This window comes from Coregonus clupeaformis, chromosome 20 (genome assembly GCF_020615455.1).
Source record: "Coregonus clupeaformis isolate EN_2021a chromosome 20, ASM2061545v1, whole genome shotgun sequence".
NCBI classification, from domain to species: Eukaryota; Metazoa; Chordata; class Actinopteri; order Salmoniformes; family Salmonidae; genus Coregonus; species Coregonus clupeaformis.
In genome coordinates this window covers 15220399-15243076 of record NC_059211.1, presented here as the reverse complement: position 1 = coordinate 15243076, position 22678 = coordinate 15220399, and the positions used below count along the sequence as shown (strand labels likewise).

The 22678-nt window shown below is 43.5% G+C and overlaps 1 protein-coding gene across 7 annotated transcripts in view; it reads left to right on the top strand.

The window, feature by feature from the left end:
* The window catches only part of LOC121533720 (nuclear factor 1 A-type-like), a 179025-nt gene extending 162283 nt beyond the window's left edge, over positions 1–16742 (top strand). For all 7 annotated transcript variants that reach the window (XM_045205332.1, XM_045205331.1, XM_045205333.1 and 4 more), the window contains one exon: positions 11844–16742. In XM_045205332.1, the coding sequence (XP_045061267.1) occupies positions 11844–11858 (15 nt within the window). In that variant the 3' untranslated portion in view covers positions 11859–16742. The remainder of the gene's footprint in view (positions 1–11843) is intronic.
* The last annotated feature ends 5936 nt before the right edge of the window (positions 16743–22678 follow it).

Sequence of the window (22678 nt, the reverse complement as noted above, 5' to 3'; positions counted from 1 at the left end):
TAGGCTGGATGGGGACTTATTCCAGAGGTGATTTATAGTGATTGAAATAAGTGTGGCCCTGACTGAGACCCACCTCTCTCTCTGTCCTCCACCCACCCTTCTCTACACACTGACCACTGCACACACACACACACACACACACACACACATACACACACAGAGCACTACACACACCACTACACACTAGTACACACCCCTGCACACTAGTTCACACCCCTGCACACTAGTTCACATCACTACACACTACTAAACATCACTACACACTAGTACACACTAGTTCACATCACTACACACTAGTTCACACCACTACACACTAGTTCACACCACTACACACTAGTACACATCACTACACACTACTACACACCATTACACACTAGTTCACATCACTACACACTAGTTCACATCACTACACATAGTTCACATCACTACTAAACATCACTACACACTAGTACACACCACTACACACTAGTACACATCACTACACACTAGTTCACATCACTACACAGTAGTTCACATCATTACTAAACATCACTAGACACTAGTACACACTAGTTCACATCACTACACACTAGTTCACATCACTACTAAACATCACTACACACTAGTACACACCACTACACACTAGTTCACATCACTACACACTAGTTCACACCCCTGCACACTAGTTCACACCCCTCCCCCCACCCTTCTCTACACACTGACCACTCACACACATACACACACACATAGCACTACACACACCACTACACACTAGTACACACTAGTACACACCCCTGCACACTAGTTCACACCCCTGCACACTAGTTCACATCACTACACACTAGTTCACGCCCCTGCACACTAGTCCACACCCCTGCACACTAGTTCACATCACTGCACACTAGTTCACATCACTACACACTAGTTCACATCACTACACACAAGTTCACACCCCTACACACTAGTTCACACCCCTGCACACTAGTTCACACCCCTGCACACTAGTTCACATCACTACACACTAGTTCACATCACTACACACTAGTTCACACCCCTGCACACTAGTTCACACCCCTGCACACTAGTTCACATCACTACACACTAGTACATACCCCTGCACACTAGTTCACACCCATGCACACTAGTTCACACCCCTGCACACTAGTTCACACCCCTGCACACTAGTTCAAATCACTACACACTAGTTCACATAACTACACACTAGTTCACACCACTACACACTACTACACACCCCTGCACACTAGTTCACACCCCTGCACACTAGTTCACACCCCTGCACACTAGTTCACATCACTACACACTAGTTCACATCACTACACACCATTTTTAAAAACAAGCACACATAAAACTTGAAAAAGCCATACATCGAGGATAACACACAAAGTCTGGGACTTATATCCATTGTGGTCCTCGTACACACCACTACACACTACTACACACCACTACACACTAGTTCACATCACTACTAAACATCACTACACACTAGTACACACTAGTTCACATCACTGCACACTAGTTCACATCACTACACACTAGTTCACATCACTACACATAGTTCACATTACTACTAAACATCACTACACACTAGTACACACCACTACACACTAGTACACATCACAACACACTAGTTCACATCACTACACAGTAGTTCACATCATTACTAAACATCACTACACACTAGTACACACTAGTTCACATCACTACACACTAGTTCACATCACTACTAAACATCACTACACACTAGTACACACCACTACACACTAGTTCACATTACTACACACTAGTACACATCACTACACACTACTACACACCACTACACACTAGTTCACATCACTACACACTAGTTCACATCACTACACACTAGTTCACATCACTACTAAACATCACTACACACTAGTACACACCACTACACACTAGTTCACATCACTACACACTAGTACACATCACTACACACTACTACACACCACTACACACTAGTTCACATCACTACACACTAGTTCACATCACTACACACTAGTTCACATCACTACTAAACATCACTACACACTAGTACACACCACTACACACTAGTTCACATCACTACACACTAGTACACATCACTACACACTACTACACATCACTACACACTAGTTCACATCACTACACACTAGTACACCGAAACCAGTTTCTACACTCACGTACCATCATATGCCAGTAAACACAAACCAGACAGACCAGTATACACCATTACTTAACCAGCTCCAACACCATACCTGAGAAACCAGCTCTTACAATACACAAGAGACAGTGCATCAGCCAAGTTTCAGCCAGACAACCAGCCAACAGAGAACAGACTCACTGCCAAAGAAAAGCAAAGCGGGATGGGAAGAGGGTGAAGAGAAGTCAAGGAATAAAAACGTGTGCTTGCGTTTGTGCGAGTGCTTCCTTGCGTGTGTTTGTCTGTGACCGTGTGTTTGTTTGTGACCGTGCTTGTGTGTGTGTCAAAGTCTGCGGCCCTCAGCGAGCGGGGCCGTCGATTTATTGACTCTGTCACAGGCCACAAGACACACACTTCCCACTGGAAGAGAGGAGGCAGGTGTTTGTCACAACCGCCAGAAAGAAGGGAGGGAGAGAGGGATAGAGGGAGGGAACAGGGGAGGTTAGCCAAGTGGCTGCTGCTATATGTCTCTCTCTCTCTCTCTCTCTCTCTCTCTCTCTCCACTAAGCCTTCAGCCCAATCTGCACATCTATCTGTGTTTGCTCAGGCCTGCCAATCCGGCACTCTGCGCATTATTACAGTTTTTTCCAACTGCTTACACACGTTTTCAAAACTATGTCTCCTTTTTTCAAAACTCTACACACAATTCCCAAAACTGCACACACAAAATGCAAAATGCCTCACATCTCCTTCAAAATGTAACACTGCATTCAAAATGCCGTAAACACATGTCAGAATGAAGCATTTGCATCAAATGGCAAACACTTCTTTCATAATAGTACATTTTGGATATACCATGTAAACACTGTTGTTCTAAATCTAAAGCTCTTTGGTCTTTCATAGGCTATATCTACATTTCAATACAATGTTCTACAGTGAAAGTAATCTGCTGAGAGGGGGTAACAAGTACACTGTAAACACCAATGCAATGTAGAAACAGAAAATATTTATTAGGCCAAACATTACTGTTGTATACAGTAGCACACAACGGAAACCATAAACATATGTAAACCAAAAGTATATTCTTTAGAATACAGTAAAGAACACAATTTGTGTGTGGGGTCCCGGGGGCAGTCCAGGAATTGGTAGGGGGTGGGCAGTCACCAGTGCTAAGCTACGCTTCATCTCTTCTCCGGGCTGGGTCTGGCCACAATACTTTTGTCCACATCACAAGATACGTTTTCTCTTGCCAAACATCGAGGGGAAGTATCTCCTAGCATGGCGTATCCAACCTTGGACAGAGGCAACCTCTATGTCCCCACATGCGTCCTCCATTGCCTGGAGAAGCGGCATGCGGGCATAGGGTTGGCAATCATACACTTTCCAGCGCCAGGCTGAGAAGAATTCCTCTATGGGATTTAGAAAAGGTGAATATGAGGGTAGGTACAAAACTACAAATTGTGGATGGGTGGCAAACCAGTTTTGGACCAGAACAGCCCGGTGAAAACTAACATTGTCCCATATAACCACAAATCCAGCAGGCTCCTGATCTGGATCAGGAACAAGCATTGTGTAAATTGCATCCAGAAAAGTGAGCCTATGGCCGGTCTTGTACGGACCCAGTGTGGCATTGTGATGGAGGACCCCGTTTTGAGTGATGGCAGCACACATAGTTATATTACCCCCACGCTGTCCAGGGACATTGGTAATTGCCCTCTGTCCTTTTACATTTCTTCAGCGGCGCCTGGTTTTGGTGAGGTTGAAGCCAACCTCATCCACATAAATAAATCTCCTTCCTTCTCTTCTTTGCCCTCGTCCTCTTCTTCCTCTTCCTCTTCCTCTTCATTTTCCTCTTCCTCCTCCTCCTCCTCTTCCAACACTTCGTCTTTGAATTTGTCCTCGTTGTTGTCCCCTGCCTCTCCCTCCTACTCCTCTTGCTCTCTGTCCATTGTTGGCATCCGTTGTTCAAAACAGGTAATCTGACCTTTGACCTATTTATAGGCCTATAGTACAGTAAAGCAGTGATTGGTTAGTGATCAGTTAAGCAATTAGTGTTTGAACATGTGAGGAGAGTGTGTTTGACCTGGTGAATAAGTGTAGCATTTTGATTGGTTGTGTTTGGAAAAGGAAAGCAAGTCACTTCCTGTTAGATTTTTGTGTTTTAGGTAGAGAATTGTGTGTAGTGTTTATGAAAAAAAGTGTTTTATGCAATTGACAACTGAGTCAAAAGCTGAGAAATAGCTTATGGTTTTGGAGATTTGGTGTGTAGTTTTGCACTTTGAGTGAGAGGTTTCAAAAATTGTGTGACATGAAAATATTTTGTGTGTAAGCAGTTGGAAAAAACTGTAAGCAATTAGTGTTTTCACATGTGAAGAGTGTGTGTGTGACCTGGTGAATAAGTGTAGCATTTTGAATGGTTGTGTTTGGAAAAGGAAAGCAAGTCACTTCCTGTTAGATTTTTGTGTTTTAGGTAGAGAATTGTGTGTAGTGTTTTGAAAAAAGTGTTTTATGCAATTGACAACTGAGTCAAAGGCTGAGAAATAGCTTATGGTTTTGGAGATTTGGTGTGTAGTTTTGCACTTTGAGTGAGAGGTTTCAAAAATCGTGTGACATGAAAAGATTTTGTGTGTAAGCAGTCGGAAAAAACTGTAATTTGGCCTGGCGCTGAGGCCTGGGACTCTGAGGCCTGCTTCTCGAACACACACGCATACCACACGCACACACACACAATCCCCATCTGGGTGTGTGTGAGCCATTGTTTGAGTATGTATTCAGGATACCATTTTTCGCCAGAAAGCTCAGCACACTTGGGGATGATTAGGTGGCCATGATGGTATGGGACTAGGTTGGGAATATAGGACACTCGTTTTAACACCCCTACTCTTACCATAAGAGCCATGGAATCTTAAGTGACCACAGTGTCTTATCCAATAAATAACACTATTTATTGTAGACGGACAAAGTGCCTGCTAAAAGTAGAAAAGGATATTCTCAATGACTTCAACATTAATGGGCAGAGCTAGGCTCTCTAGCCATAGCAGTAGCGCTGTTGCAATCTCTCTGTTCTTCAGACACCCATAGAAATGCCCATAGATGCCGAGCCACTGTACTTTACTAGCGGCTCTATGTGCAAGCGGCCATTTTCCCTCTGCCATGTGTTCCGTCAATGTCAATTTTGTCTGTGGGGGGCGGCTCGTCAGATAGAGCCGCGATATTAAAGCCCCCGACATGAAAAGGCTCGAGATGGACAGCGAGGGCTTCGTTATATTAAAGTGTGTGACCCCCACAGTTGGACCTTGTCTCACACACACCGACACAGACACCCTCACACATACACCCAACACTCGGGCCCCAGTTTCAAAACCTCCCTGCGGCTCCGGGGACAAAAGTTACCCATTGTAAGCCCCCTCGAGAGAGAAAGGGATAGAGGGAAGGAGGGAGTGATGGAGAGACGAGAGAGAGAGATGTGACTGTAACAGTAAACATTCCCAGTCCACTCGCCATGGAAACAGAAAGGGGGGTACAGTCGGGAAGGTTGATTGAGGGGCCGATGTTTGTGTGTGGGTGTGTGTGCGCCCACTCTCCATACCTCCTGCCCCCCTTTCCACTCTCTCATTGGCAGCTTTTCTTTTTGGGAGAGTGGGTTGGGGGTGACGAGGGCAATGCCAATGAAAGAAGGGGGATAGGTGTTAAGCGAAGCCAAATAAAGAGTGTGTGTGTGTTTGATGGGCACAGTGCCCGCGGGTCAGTGCAGTGTAGGGGGTGGGTGGAGACTGCCATGGGAGCCAGTGGTGGTTGCCCCCTGAGACCGAAAGGGTTGGCACCACACTGAGGACCCCGTGATGCCCTGCGCTCTGCCCGTCTAGCATACAGTTCTCACACACCAGGCACACACACACGGCCCGCCCCTTGTCATCCTGGGTAGACATATACGCCCCCTATATACCACATACACACACACACACACACACACACACACACTTCAAATCAAATTGTATTTGTCACATGCGCCGAATACAAGAGGTGTAGACCTTACGGTGAAATGCTTACTTACAAGCCCAACAATTAATAAAGAATACCAAAAAATCTAAAGTAACAAATAATTAAAGAGCATCAGTAAAATAACAATAGCGAGGCTATATACAGGGGGTACCGGTACTGAGTCAATGTGTGGGGGCACCGGTTAGTAGAGTAATTGAGGTAATATTTACATGTAGGTAGAGTTATTAAAGTGACTATGCATAGATAATAAACAGAGTAGCAGTAGCGTAAAAGAGGGGGGGGGTCAATGCAAATAGTCTGGGTAGCCATTTGATTAGATGTTCAGGAGTCTTATGGCTTGGGGGTAGAAGCTGTTTAGAAGCCTCTTGGACCTAGACTTGACGCTCCGGTACCGCTTGCCGTGCGGTAGCAGAGAGAACGATCTATGACTAGGGTGGCTGGAATCTTTGACAATTTCTAGGGCCTTCCTCTGACACCGCCTGGTATATAGATCCTGGATGGCAGGAAGCTTGGCCCCAGTGATGTACTTGGCCGTACGCACTACCCTCTGTAGTGCCTTGCGGTCGGAGGCCGAGCAGTTGTCATACCGGGCACTTGCCCTCCCCTCCTCACCCTCTTACCCCACAAACACATTGGTACAGGTAGCTTAGTGGTTAAGAGCGGCAGGTAGCTTAGTGGTTAAGAGCGTTGTGCCAGTAATTGAAAGGTCGCTGGTTCTAATCCCCGAGCCGACTAGGTGAAAAATCTGCCGATTTGCCCTTGAGCAAGGCACTTAACCCTAATTGCTCATGTAAGTCGCTCTGGATAAGAGCGTCTGCTAAATGACGTAAAATGTAAAATGTAAAAAAATGGTACACACAGCCCCAGTCCCATAGTAACGACACTCTTCAGTCAAGTCACACAGCCCTGCAAAGACGACACAGAGGGTTTAGTCAACTTCACGTACGTTTCACGCTGGCTAAAAGTCACACACATCCATAGTCTACAGTTGGATTGACTGGAGTGCCTCATGCATAGTGCCTGGGATCAAGTTTAGATTCATAAGCAATGTTTTCAATCAGAGAAGGAGTTTATAGTTTAGATATAGGAGTGTGTAGCGTGATGTAGAGAGTATGCATGCAAGTACGTGTGTGTGTTTATGTGTGCGGACCCCTTTCCGTGGTGTGTTTGCCAAGCCTAGCCCTTTGTCTTTGCTGTGTGTGTGCATCTGCTTTTGTGTGTGTGTGTGTGTGTGTGTGTGTGGAGGGCAGTAAATTGGAGCAGCAGCGACAGTAGCCCTGGCTGCCCAGTCCTTTAATTCCCTGTATATAAAGGGCCAGCAGAACAGAACAGAGCAGGCAGATAAGACCTGTAATAGACTCTTGTACTCCGTGTCAATTTGCTCTCAGTGAAGAGTCTACTGCGATGGCCCACAAACACCAGCCAGCATCATTGTAGTGGCACGCACACACACACAGTCGCCTCACAGCCACTTCTCTTTGAATATAGGACAGTAGTACACGTTTGGAGGGACGGATTAAAGGTGCAATCTGTAGCTTTCTATTTCCGGTCATAAGGGCTGCCCCTACACTTAAACTGAGGGGATAAATGTGTATGAAAGTTACAGGTTTGCACTCTTTCAATTGTTTGTTTTGGGGCTACCATAAACATAATCAGTGTGTCATGGATAAAGTCAGGCTAGGAGTCAATATGTAAATATTTAGAGATTTTTTGGAGGGTGTCATTACCTGGTTGAACCAGCAGGGGGAGATGCTCTGACCAGTTTGCTCTCCCACAGTAATTATGATGCTTATTCATATAAGCAGACCTGATAGTGTTGTCTAAGACAGACACTCATCAATGCAACTGTAGGTGCATTAATATTACAACATCCACAGACCAGGAATAGCTAACACTGCTAATAATGCTAATGATGTAGCATTACAATACTAGTCACTGATAATTAGCTAGTTTGGGGTGTTGGTTCTAGTGTGACCTACAGGATACTGTGATAGTATATCATAGGTCAAAAGTAGTGCACTATAAAGGGAACAGGGTGCCATTAGGGACGCAGACATAGTGTAATGTGTAGTGTCTTGTAGTATGCTGATAGGTGGCTGAGGATGGAGTACATGTAAATAAGTCATGGTGGTGAATGTCTGCTCATCCATCAGGGAGCTGTAAATGATGGAGGGAGAGAACAGGACAGAGACGGGGAGGAAGGAAAGGCGAGAGGATTGGAGACGAATGGGTAGAGGGAGAAGGGGGAGATGTGGAGGCTGGGGGAAGACAGAGGTAGAAAGAGTGAGATGGAAACCGTGGTGGAAAGAATGGCAGGGCTGGCAGAGACGAGAGAATAGAGGGATAGAGGGAGGGATGTGGAGCACGAGGGAGAGGTGGTTTCATAAGCGCACCACTCTGGGGGCTGGGAGCTGGTTTGCATTACATGAGGCTGAATTCCTCAGAGATGACACTCATCTGCAGGCACTTTAGCCCAGCGGCCTGAGTCAGCACTTCTCCACGTGATGAGATTACTGGTTCCATTGACAGGGAGTTTAAAGGAACAGGCAAAGATCCCACACCGCACTCCTTCACTGGGTGTGTGTCCTGTCTCCTAACTCCCTCTCTCTCTCTTCTTCTTCTTCTTCTCTCTCTCCACACTGCACCATGCTTGACTCGACGACTCAAGTGTGAAGTGTGTGTGTGTGCACCAACCCCTCCATATAAAACTAGCTTCACCTTGAAGGCGTTCAGATAGGACACCCAGACAGATGAGCACAGAGCAGCTGTCTGTTACCTGCTGCTAGTGGCTTACTGTGCACACACTCACGCACACTGACACGCGCGCACACACAGCCCCAGCACAAACAGCTGCAGAGCTAGTGTGTGAGCGTTGGAATCCCCACCTTTCTCTCTCCCTGGGCCTGTGTAGTATTTACTGTTCCAACCCTGGGACTCTAGGTCTGGCCTCTCTCTCTCTCTTTTTCTTTCTCCCCCCCCACCCTTCTCTCTGTCTTTCCCATTAAATAGACGCACTCACCACCACCACTTTTACTGGTCTGGTTGTGTGTGTGTGGCATAGAGACAATTTTTAGCCCCAGATTGGAGGTAGAGAGAATGTCCAGAAAAAAGAACCGGGCCCAGATTCACAAAACCTTAAGAAGAAATGTCTTCTTAACTGCCATTTTTTCCTAAGGACTTAGTTGCTAGCAAAGTTGCTATTCCTCAAAAAGGTTATTGGACATTTTCTTGCGCTATTTCTTATGTTTTAGAACAGTAATCTCAGTAAGAAATATGCTAACATGATTGCCATTGCTAGCTAGATAGCTAGCTAAAAAAAACAAACATCTTAATTAGATTTGTAAGAAGATATTTGAGAAGTTTGTAAGAAAATCATTACATCCGGAGAAATTGTTGAGGAATTGCACTTACGAACTTCTTACGTTTTTTCTTTAGAAGTTTTTGCATAAGAAGTGGTTTGTGAATCTGGGCCCAGGTCTATAATCAACTGTAACCACACAAAGGAAGCCTGTAGTTCTCCCAACACTCTCTGTACCTGAGTGGCAGAAAACACCTAGCTCCGTGGCTTTACAGTTTTATGTCTCATTCAAGGAGAGAGGGAGCGAAAGAGAGAGACAGGGAGGGAGAAAGAGAGGAAAATGGATTGAGAGAGAGAGATCGAAAGAGAGAGGGCGAAGGATGGAGAGGAAGAGAGGATGACTGAAGTATGGTCTTTGTAATGCCTGGAGCTCCTCGCCAGTTTGTGTTCCGTCAGACCGCCGAAATGAAAACAATGTTGCTTTTCTTTGCCTCCCTCATGACGGGCAGCGGGCACAGAGGGGCCCTCCCTCTGTCTCTCGCGCTCTTTCTCTATCTCTGTGTGTGTACGTACATGCCTATGTGTGTGTTTGCCCGTGTGTGTGCGGTCACTAGTGGCACACGGGGGTCACAAAGGGCCATTTCTCTCAACCCCCCCCCGTGCCCGCTACAGCCCCACAACACATGGCATTGCTCATCCCGGCCGGGCATCTGGTGGGCATTCCTGTGGGCACTAGAACACACCACAGTGTAATAGTTAATAGGTTAGAGTCATAGTGGCGCCCCGGGCACCGGTTCTAGCTCCAACCACCCCATTATAGCCTAGCAGAGCAACACATGTCCCCAATAACATCTTCCTCTGGTTCTACTCACAAGACACACACTGCTAATCAATTGAATGTGTCCGCCTGCTACTTGTGTGTGTGTTTCTTACTGTCTTTCTCCCTGAGACAATGTCTGAGTATCTGCAGTCTAAATCACAACTGTCAGCACCAGTCCACTATGTGGTAACACTACCCCACTGTCCACACACACACACACACAACCCCTCACACACTCTGTCTAGGAACATTACCCCACTGTCTACACACACACTCCACACACAACCTCACACACTGTCTGGTCTGCAAGAGCCCGTCTCCACAAAGGCTTCTCGGGACAGGGGGGGAGTGGTGAAGGACGAGACGAAAAAGGAGGGGGATTGAAAGTTACCAGTAGACAAAGATGATTGAAGGGAGGGAGGGAGCTGCACTGCAGAGAGAGAGAGAGAGAAAGTGAGCGAGGCAAAAGTCCTAGCGTCAGCAACTTGTATTGATTAAAAACTAACCTTCCAGTCTTCTGCCGCCGAGTAGCAGCAGCGCGGGCCGGCAGTAGAATTTCAACGAGTCACGAGCTAGCATACTCACAGGCCTGGGCGGGCAGGAAAAGAGCGGCAAGCAACGTGCAGGAGCGCACACACTGACTCGCACACAACACACAGGACAGACACACACACATAATACACACACACACACACACACGCAGCACACACTCAAACAATACCATTATTTTAAACACCAGATCTTCGTTTTAGCCGTGGGTCATTTCACCCCTCTAGTCTCATGACATAGTTTGATGCTTCTTTCCGCTATATGGAATACTTTATGTTCAAGATGACTTTATTCTTTGTCTTTTGAGTACACGTGTAAGTGAACCAAAAAGGAGAGACACTAGTCTGTTATTTGCTGAAATTGTTTTGTTTTCGTGCAAAACCAGGGGTATAGACAAGGTTTGTTTCCATTGGGCGCATGTGTGTCAGAGTGCATGTGTATGTGGGTCTTCCCATTGTGTGAGTGTGTGTGTCTGAGCTCCCTCTGAATCAATGGCACTGTCTGTGTCTGCGGCAGCAGAACGGTGACAGGAGAGAACACAGCAGGACAGGGGAGAAGGAGTGAGGAGAAAAGAGGGATAGATAGAAAGAAAGAAAGAGGCAGAGTGAGGGAAGAGAGGGAGAAGGAGGGATACACAGGGAGGTAGCCATGGGCCGGGTCTTGCTGATGGTAGTCACGTCGACGGCTGTCTGGTTGTCCCGGGCATGAACTTGAACCCCTCTCTCACTCTGTTTCTCTCTCCCTTTGTCTCTCCCCCTCTCACTTTGTTCAGACAGTAAAGCATGGCTGAAATTGTTCAGAGCAGAAGGCACACAGTGACCGGCTGGCTGGAGTGTATAGGAACACCCTGGCAACTAGGTACTGAGTAGAGAGAGAGAGAAAGGGAAAGGGAGAGCAACAACTCTTGAGAAAAAGGAACTGCGCAGGCTGACGTATCAGACTCGGACATAACAATAGGACTTACTGTCTGCTTAAATGAACTTCATCTGAACTCTATACTCTTCTTCTCTCCCTCTGTCCTTCTCTCTGTTTTGCAGTGGTACCTGGGCTAAGGACTCCAGACCCCCTTGCCGCCCGCTGGACAGATTACTGGACCCCCTACTTTCTCCCCTGAGTGCGACCCGACCTGCCTGAACCGACCCGACACCCTGTAATCGTGCCCACCCGTCTGACAGAGAGAAGCCCAACACCCCCCCCCCCCCTCCCCAATCTGTTGTCGTCTCCTCACCCCCAGCTCCTGAGAGACTAGAGCATCAGCATGGCTACAACAAACCCCCCACCCCCCAAAAACAAGAGGAGAGCTACTCACCACTTACATACATACACTATATATCAATATAGCCTATATATATCCCCCATTCATATGGTTGGTTTATATGCCTATATTCATATATAGTACCAGTCCCCTCAACTGTCTATTGGAAGTGCTAGCTGGAGCTCCGAGAGAGAGCTAGCTGCCTATATATCCTGGGAGGAGCTCAGAGAGAGAGCTAGCAGCCTATATATCCTGGGAGGAGCTCCAAGAGAGAGCTAGCTGCCTATATATCCTGGGAGGAGCTCCGAGAGAGAGCTAGCTGCCTATATATCCTGGGAGGAGCTCCGAGAGAGAGCTAGCTGCCTATATATCCTGGGAGGAGCTCAGAGAGAGAGCTAGCAGCCTATATATCCTGGGAGGAGCTCCGAGAGAGAGCTAGCAGCCTATATATCCTGGGAGGAGCTCCGAGAGAGAGCTAGCAGCCTATATATCCTGGGAGGAGCTCCGAAAGAGAGCTAGCAGCCTATATATCCTGGAAAAGTGCACGTTGTCTTTTTCCTTTCCTTTCTTCTCGTCGACCCCACTTTGCCGCGGAGAGGGAATGATCATGTGACTAAATCAAAGAGCTTCCCTCTACCTTTCGTCGTCGTAGCCGACCTTTGAAGAAGGTCCGGCGGGCGAGAAAGGCACAGAGAGCTATGCGTCCTGTGTACGTGTATGTGCCGAAACGAGGGGAAGATCAAAGCTCTTGTTTCCTCTCTATCTTTGCCCCCTTTTTCCCTCTCTGGTTGTTTCCGGACTCTGTTGAGTTTGTTGGGGGTTATTGCCCCTGGTTGGGTGGCTCGTGGATGTGGAGGTTTTAGCTGGGTCAGATACCAACCAGTTAATACCTCTCACTGACCCCCCCACCCCCCCCACCCCACCCCCAAACCCCCACCCACCATCTCTCCACACCCAATCCTATCCCACACTCAACCCTGAGGAGGGACTCTCCCCCCGCAGCCATACCAAGAGGCTGAAGGCCTTCACCCGGCCACAGGGCTTTTCCAGGGACATCTAGCAGTGCAAATGGAAGCCCATGCAGAGGAGAACAAGCAACCAACCATCACAACATGAACTCATAGGGCAGGGGACGAGAGAGGGGATGGGGTATTGATGTTTAATATCGGTCAATCGGGTGACATATTGAAGCTGGTAAAAAGGCTGCAACGAGAAGAGAAGTATTTCAACGAGAGGCTTGTGAGAAAATAACTTCTGTCTGGGAGGCTTGTTCATGTTTCATTTTTGTATAAAGGTAATTTCAGTTCTTTCCGATCAACCCACAAACTAACAGTCTGTACGATGCTATACAATGCAAAGGGCAGGTAGAAGGTCTGTAATTCTACTAACTGACGAGACGGGAGACATCAATGACTAACGTGAACAGTGGAATATTGAATTGAGGAAAGTGCAATTTCGTTGGATAGCGGTTGGATAGTTAAATGTCTTTGTAAGGTTGTTGAAACAATTGGTGAAAAGTATATTTTTCTTCCTAGTCCTTTCTCACCTCCGGGACTCTAAAATATCGGGGTACAAAAAAAACGTCAACTACAACGATAGCCTCGTGAGAAAATAAGGGGAGCTGTATTTGCTTTTATTGTTTTTTATTTGTTTGTTCATCTTGTAAATTTGTTAGTATTGTAGAACGAAAAATCCCTTTATGAAATCATAATTTTAAAGCATATTTTGCAGCTTTGAATCTAGACTGCTATTAATTTTTTTTTTACTCAAAGTGATTAACTTATTTTAAGAAAGCACATGATTTTAAATAAAGAAGTAGCGGTTAAAATTTCTCATGAGGCAAAATCAGGAACAACATCTCTGAAGATAAAAACAGTTTTCTCCATTTCCTGTTGTAAAAATTATCTTATATGGGCGTCCAAGTTCTGGTTTGATTGGCTAGGCCTTCTCTAAGCATTGTCCAATCGGAAGCACTTATTCCTGCAGTTGGCTTATGGGCTGGGAGTCTAATCAGGGGGTGGTTCAGTGAGAAATAGAAAAAGCAGAGGGACCCTCTGTCAGCATTTGTGTTGCGAACACATTGATATCTACATCAAGGCAAGATTGCAACCAGACGGCGAAGCTATTCAGTCGCTTCGCATGAAAATTACCATTTTATTAAAGTTTTGTTTTGTTTTTGTTTCCTATACTATACATACTATATATATACACTCTTATGACCGACTCATCCACTGTCGATCAAAAACTGAATAAAACTATTTTAAAAATCAAAAAAAAAAAATCTGCATGTTCTAGTGTTAGTGACACATTTTTAAATAGATTATGTAGAGTTAGTGGATAAAGTCACTATTGTAATCCCAACACCAGGCACTTGCCAATAGACTATATTTGTTTGGCCCCTCTAGGCTTTTTTTTTACTGCTGTCCTTCACAATCAACCAGCTGAACGTCTTTAAGACTTATTCGCTTCTCATCATTTCTGAGTCATTTTTTTTCTCTTTCGTTCCCTCTTGAAATTATCAGTTCTCTTTTGTTTCTTAAAGTACAGTATATATTTTTTGTTTGTATGTTCTCAAATTGCACGAAACAATTGTTCCTCATCAATGTGCCTTGAGCGATAGTCTAGTCCCGAGTTGTTGCACAATGTTCCAATGTGGAGAGTTAAATTTTTTCTTTGGATTATTTTTTTCATCCCCCACCTCCCATTGTGTAGGAGTGATCAAAGTTGTAATACTGATAAGGAACATTAAATATAATGAAATTGCTGGTTATAATATGCAGTATTACATCTGCCATTTGAAGACCTCTCAGGCCCGTACAACAGTGCTTTGCTCTCTATGAGGCAACATCGAGGTGCTGTGTGTGTACAAGATCTGAAATACTATCTCCATCTTGTACTGCTGTTAAACTAGGCCAGAGTCAATCACCCTGATATGGCCCCATTTTTAGTTGTTCAGTGAGTAGGAATAGAGCTCTTAGGTGCTTTGTATCTTGTAGATAGTTTAGTTAACCCCCAAGCCCCCCTACCCGTAACCCATTTTTGTGTTGAGAATACTAGTCTATTGATATTTATGGATGTTGCTGCAATTTCTAAATGGAAACTACTTTTTGTTTTGGAGTCTTCCTGTTTTCTTTGTCTTTTTTCTCCCAGAAATGAATAATGAGAAAGATATATGCAATACCTGCTTGCACTCATGTAGACATACACTAGTCATTTTATTTAGCTTTTTTTTTTTTTGTTAGCGTGTACTTGACTGGCTGTGTGGTTGGTGGTCGGTCCATTTGGCAGACCCACTCCTGGAGAACAAGGGTTTCACAAAGCCTAGTCAGCCTCACTCGGGTATTTTACTTTATTTGTATTCAACACTTACAAGATGACCGCAAAATATATTAGGGTTCTCCTTTTTGTATATTTTTTTGTCACAAGCAAGCCTTTAACAAGTCAAACTTCCTCTCCATCACAAAATCCACATTTTCAACAGACTAAGAAATATGACGTCCAACAATAACAAAGTCCCACTTTCTATATCCTCTATTTCAAACAGACTTCCAAGTTACGTAGATATTAATTGTTTATCTGTCTATTACATATATCATTTCAAAAAACTACATTTTGAGTATTGGGAAGCCTTTCCCAAGATGTCCAACGTGATGGTTTAGTAGTAACACTTGCGTGGGTTGTGTGTTTCCTTTAGTGGGACGGTTTTGTTTTGTCTTTGTTCTTACCTACCCTTTAGCGATGAGTTGGGCATTACTTTCTTCATTATCTGCACTAAATATGAAATAAATGACAATAGTGAGAATTATTGGGAAAAAAACTGCTTCCAGGGCTTAAAAGAGCGAAGGGAAAAAAAACAATTGCACGGACGTTTTTGTCACTAAACCTTGTGAACAGCCTAGCATCTAATCAGCAAGATTTGGCTGTGTGTAAAATACGACAAAATTGCACCCTTTAGAAAGACTAAAAGCAATAGTTTGGGCAGTCTGTTTTTGTTCTTGTGTTGTGTGTGTGTAATTTAGTTATGGGTACGGAAATGGAGAAAATATGTGGTGGTGATGACAAAGGAATACCTGAGAAAGAGAAAAAAGGCTAAGGAGCAAGCAGGGCCGAAAGGCCTGACTGTGGGAGACGTGTTGTTTGTATGTTGTATAGTTTCATTAATTACACTGATTTTAAAGCTGCCCTATTTTATAATGCAGGACTTTTGTAACATTGATTAAATGAGGAAAAAACTAGTGTTGTGAATTCTCTGTTTGTATTAAGGCCACATTAATAGAACTGGTTTTGTTTGTTCTCTGGGAACTGGATTTAAGTTAAACTTTCCTGTTTCCTGTTTTTATTTTTTCCTTTCCTTTTTGTATGTATTTAAGGACTTGTTCTTCTTTTGATGGTATAGCATATTCCTATACTTAAAAAGTATAGGGTGTTGAGGTGAAAAGCCCATTGTAAATGGATGTTACAGTATGCTGTATGTTGAATTTGTTGCATCAGTGTTGATGAAGCTAAATCTAGGTAATTCTGAGGAAATTGGTAAGAAGAGTGTTTTTTATGCATTTAAATTTTAGTTTAGGCAGAAGACAATGACATAGACAGCCAAAGGATGCCCCTATTATAAATGCATCTCGGCATCTTTTTTTGTGTTCACCATTCCATGCAGGAAAATAAACAGCTTGATATGCAACATGATTCTTTTTCTTTTTCACATATTTCTTTCCCTGTCCCGCTCTCACCACTTCCTCACCAAATGGTCCTCAGAAACCGTGGGTCCTCTCAAACCACTTTCCATTGACACACTCACGTGCGGTTCTTCATGGCATTTGCAACACATAGACACAGTCAACATACACACGGCTCTTACCTAGATAGAGGTGAGTTGTTCATGTATTGTCCAACTTTTGTATAACTTTTAAATCAAGGCTATGAACAGCCTATAGACAGGCGCTGCATGGGAAGGTGTGTGGCATAACCTGTACATAACTTATCTGCAGTCAACCTCTGCACCCTGTAAAACAAACTGGGAACCTCAAAAGGTTATGACACTGAGGCACTTGATGCTTAACTGAATCATCAACATTCAATTCACATTTGTGCTAAAAGAGAACATTTTTGAAAATCATATCCACAAATGGGAGTTTACAACTTAACCCACAGGGGCCTCGAACACTACTGACATTTTCAGTTATACTACTTGGCTTCCCTCTCTTTGCGTTACCATATCCTAACCATATCACACCATTCACCAGACCCATGGGCATTAACCACAAACATACACACGTTTAACTCACTCAAGATGGCCTGGCGAAGAGGAGGTTTTCCTTTTACATACCCTCTTATTTTGGGCTTCTTATTCTTAACATTTTGCTAAATACTCCTCTGTAGTGTCTCAAATCTAGTTGCTGAAAAATATAACTGGTCAATACCATCCAGTGGAGGGTGGAGTGCCAATACATGCCTGGCAATTGTCAAAGGATGCACTCGATCTCTGTAACCATTTGACACACCACCTTAAGCCACACCTGAGTGGTAGCCCTATGTGTAAAGTGCCATACAGAGTCTCATTTGTTAGCCCACAGAGTCCAATAGTTAAGACCACTAGCACTCTCTAAAAAGTATTCATATAGGTATATGCTACTATCTGACAAAGCAAAAGGATACAACAGAAAGAGTAGTTCCCGGAATTAAGGATCGGTCTTTAGTTTCTCTATTGGTGAAGCTCTTTTACATGTGTAGAGATCTTGTAGACAAGTTGGAGAAGTGGGGCAATCCTTGAGAAATAGAGGGGACACCAAACTATTCATTTTGACAGTCTAATCTGGGGCTACAAGAGGAGCACTCACATCAGCCTACTCCCTCCCTGTTCCATCCACTCATATCAGTTATGTTCTTAGTTCCATCCTCACGAAACGTTGATATCTATTATGACCAGTGTTGGGGCGTTACAAAAAAAAGTTATATATTACCTATATACTACCTAACACAAGTAGCCTAATAATAACAGACAAGCATTTCATGTACTACATACCCAGCTACAAGCTTGTTCAGCTCTCCCTGGGTTACAGCCTGTCCTCCTGAACGATTAAAATCCAGCCTTGGTTGTTTGGATGAGGTAGGCTTACAGTCATCTTCAGCAGCAGTGGTCAGGCCTCGGGGGTCTTTCGCTACGAGTTTTGTCTTGTTGTGTTGCTTTTGCAGGTGCTTCGAGTGATTTGAAGTTGTGTTTCTAGCAGTGGAGAGGTGTTTCTCGCCTTGGCACAGTTTACATTTGACAGTTCTATTCTTGTAATTTTGTCCTCCTACCAAAACAAAGTAATGGGAGTACTTCCACGCTGAGAAACTCAATGTTTAAGACACTTTGCCATTTTTCATCTCCCTCACTAAAGCAGTTAGTAGTAGTGCGTGCGAAACTGGAACTCGGTGAGAGGACGTCAGACTCAGGACGAAAACAATTAGAATCTGGGACGAGGGGATTTTTAAATATTGCGCCAAAAGAGGTAGGGAATAATAATAATCTTAAATATTTATTTGGATCAATAACTAAAAGGAAAGGAATGATAAAAGTAACAACGACCTATCTTTGATCAGTAACTGTAATTAAATTACTCAAATTGGAACAGTACTCTGTTGTGTTACTCTTTACCGCAGAAAGTATTATTGTAACGCGTTACTCTCAACACTGATTACATTTTTACATTTTACATTTTAGTCATTTAGCAGACGCTCTTATACAGAGCGACTTACAGTTAGTGAGTGCATACATTATTATTATTATTTTTTTTATTTATTTTTATACTGGCCCCCCGTGGGAAACGAACCCACAACCCTGGCGTTGCAAACGCCATGCTCTACCAACTGAGCTACATCCCTACCGGCCATTCCCTCCCCTACCCTGGACGACGCTGGGCCAATTGTGCGCCGCCCCACCTAACACATTTCACTGCACCTATTTATTGATTTTTTTAAAGGGGGGCCACTATGAAGCTGTTATTGAGGAATTCTACCACATGATTAGGAAACGGTAGAATAAAGGCCTGGCTTTGCAAATGCACATCAAAGACCTTTGTTGTCATTTGTCTGTCCAAATTATTGTGGGCATTGTTGCTGTAATGATTTCCCCCCAATCCACTATACTTGTAGAGTCTATGGTTCAGGGCCGAAGAATCAAATCAAATCAAATCAAATCAAATCAAATTTTATTGGTCACATGCGCCGAATACAACAGGTGCAGACATTACAGTGAAATGCTTACTTACAGCCCTTAACCAACAGTGCATTTATTTTAAACAAAAAAGTAAGAGTAAAACAACAACAAAAAAGTGTTGAGAAAAAAAGAGCAGAAGTAAAAATAAAGTGACAGTAGGGAGGCTATATATACAATAACCTAATAGAATGGTGTTTAATGGAAATGGCAGAATCTTTCAGGCTGCAACCAGGGTATTTTAAAAAAAAAACACAACAAATAATACTTTCAATCAATTTAGATACCTAAATATGTGAAATATACCAATGGGAGTGGTACATAGACCGAATGGCATTCGCTAACGGTGTTACAATCATGCAAGATATGGCTTCAATGACACCTGAGACACTTCTGTTCAAAGGGACTTGATACCAACTGAGCTCTTTTCTGTCTGACATTGAATCCAGATTGAAAAGTTCTGGCCATTCCTGTGAAACCTGTGCCATTTCCCCAAAGGTTTTACTCCTTTGGCGTAGTTTTAATAGTTTAGTGGTTGATCATATTTAGAAAAGGACAATTCAACTATTCAAAGAAAGGAACACATTTTCACATTGTTGCCTGTGGATAGAACAAAATTCATTGCAAAACATCTGTATGTTACATTTTCTTAGAAGGGATAAAGGAAACTCATTAATGCTAAGGGAGGTAATATTGAAGCTGTTCACTAGCGCTCCTGTGTAATGAATAAATACATTGTCACTAATCCTTTACAAAGATATTTATTTATCCTCTTGCAAAACCATTACATGGTGCTAAGTACTAAATCAAGCCTGCGAGGGGGAGAGAAACAATCAAATGTGACAATTTGAACTTACTATCATGCTTTCTGACAACGTATAAAGCATAGCAGTTTAATCTGCATGAGAACTATGCACTGATTAAATATATATCCATATAGTATATATACACATATTATCCATGTATATGTGTATGTATATTTGAAATGGTGGACTTTGGTATCTACTTTGTTAAATTCTGCCTTTGCCTTCTTTTATGATCAATTATTTTGTTTCGAGATCCCAGCTCAAGGACCGAACAAGTTATATGAAAATCAAAAAGAAATCAAAACAAACCAGCATATTACATGATACATGAAAAAGATCAAATGTAGTGCCTGTGAAAACTGTATATTGCTCTTCTGAATACAATAATTGTTTGTAATTGTTAAAATTTCTGAACACCAGTAGCCTTTGCTGTCTGTCAGACCCCTCTGATTATAGCTAATGTACAATAACCATAAATATATAACTGCATGATCTTCCATAATCGCCTAGTAAGATGTTATGAATATAACTAAAAAAATCAAAAAAAAATCTGAATATTATGTTACTTTCTTTTTTTCTTCCTATCACTTATACCCCCTTTTACCCCTTCTCTTTCTCACCTCTCCCTAAGCATGAAATGTTTTCTTTATTTCTACACTTTGATTTGATTGAACCATCCTGACTATCCTCATCCGACTTTTGAGTTTTTTGGAGGGTATTTGGCCTCTTGTGTTTGGTTGTGTTTTTGTTGGACTCCCTCCAATCAACCTCATTGACTTTAGCAATGGTTGTGGTACCATGATGACTGGGCCCCTGCACTCCTATACTGACTGATCATCTGCACTCAGCTCTCTCTCTCTACTCTTCTCAAGTATAGGAGTACCATTGATGAGAACCATGAGAAGCACTGAAGCTCCAGTGTGAATCTCCCACGTAGGCCCTTCCTAAAGGGGGAAGAATCAATGGCCGCAGTCATTTCTGCTCTGTTCAGCACTATCGAGGACAGAATCCCTCATTGAGCAGCCGGGAGGCCCGAAGGTGGGCTTTCTTAGAGAGGCCTGCTCAGGCTCCCAGGGTAGCACTTCAAAAGAGCCGTGAAACAGTGCGAAGGTGAATGGGTAAGATCCAGAAAGACGTCAACGCACACCTAAGAGACTCGCAGCTAAACAATGTTAAGCCCCAATCCTGTTAGCTTGATTGGCTCATCTAACTCACACGGTGATAGACTTCCCAACATCTTAAAGCCCCATGTTCCAAACTGGTCAGCCCGTCAATGTGGGAAGCGGCTATCTTTGAAACCTACATTTAGGCAGAAGGCTATTTCAATCAGACGTCACTGAATTTCATAATAAAAGTGGACCTTAGTAGACTAGTGTTTAACTTTTTGGACGTCAAACTAGGAAGATGAACTGCTGTAGATACTTGTTCATATGGTGTGTTAGTGAATATGGCAACTTCCCCCAGCCTTCAGTCTAAAATCTCCACCATGATCAAACTAGTGAATCGTAATGAAGACAATCTTGACAAAGGTCAGCTTGAGAGAACTTGAGTGAACTCCTGGTTCAGTCTGAGTCACACATCCCCATCACAGTCCTCCATTATCCCAGAATCCCTGTCGCTGCCTCCCCGCGTCCTCATAAACCACCATTACATACAGTCCTCATAAACCACCATCAGACGTTTTATGATTCAACAGATAAGTGAAACTGACTAAAACCTTGTGCCTCTACTACACTTTTATGGAACAGAACGATAAACCCCTAAGCACCTATTGTTTGTTGGATGTTACTAGCTCCATTGTTGGTTGACTGTCAACTGTTGTTACCACTCGGTTGTCCTCGAAACACCTTGTGTGACTCTGTTTTTTTGTTTCCCTTTCTACTGTTGTTTCTTATTAAACTGGTGTAGAATCATCCCTTTCGGCCCGTTAGTGAAACCATCACGTCCACGCAGACTCAATTACTGGAAGCAAGATGTGCATTTCCTATGCAACAACAACAAAAAAATGAAATAAAGACGCTTCTGCTGTATTTCTGTGGCCTTGTTACTTATTTCACAAATGCACTGATTATGATGTTCTGTAACTTGTCAAGTGTTTGTGTATGTTGGTGTGAAACTGCTACTATTCACTCACTGAAATATTAAAGGGATGGAAAGGATCCGAGATAGACAAAAATGTCTAATTCAGGCAGAAATGTAGAGTAATGAAAGGTAGTTCAAACATAAACAGTATCACACCTACAGAGAGGGAAAAAAGTATTTGATTCCCTGCTGATTTTGTACGTTTGCCCACTGACAAAGAAATGATCAGTCTATAATTTTAATGGTAGGTTATTTGAACAGTGAGAGACAGAATAACAACAACAAAATCCAGAAAAACGCATGTCAAAAATGTTATATAAAATGATTTGCATTTTAATGAGGGAAATAAGTATTTGACCCCTCTGCAAAACATGACTTAGTACTTGGTGGCAAAACCCTTGTTGGCAATCACAGAGGTCAGACTTTCTTGTAGTTGGCCACCAGGTTTGCACACATCTCAGGAGGGATTTTGTCCCACTCCTCTTTGCAGATCTTCTCCAAGTCATTAAGGTTTCAAGGCTGACGTTTGGCAAC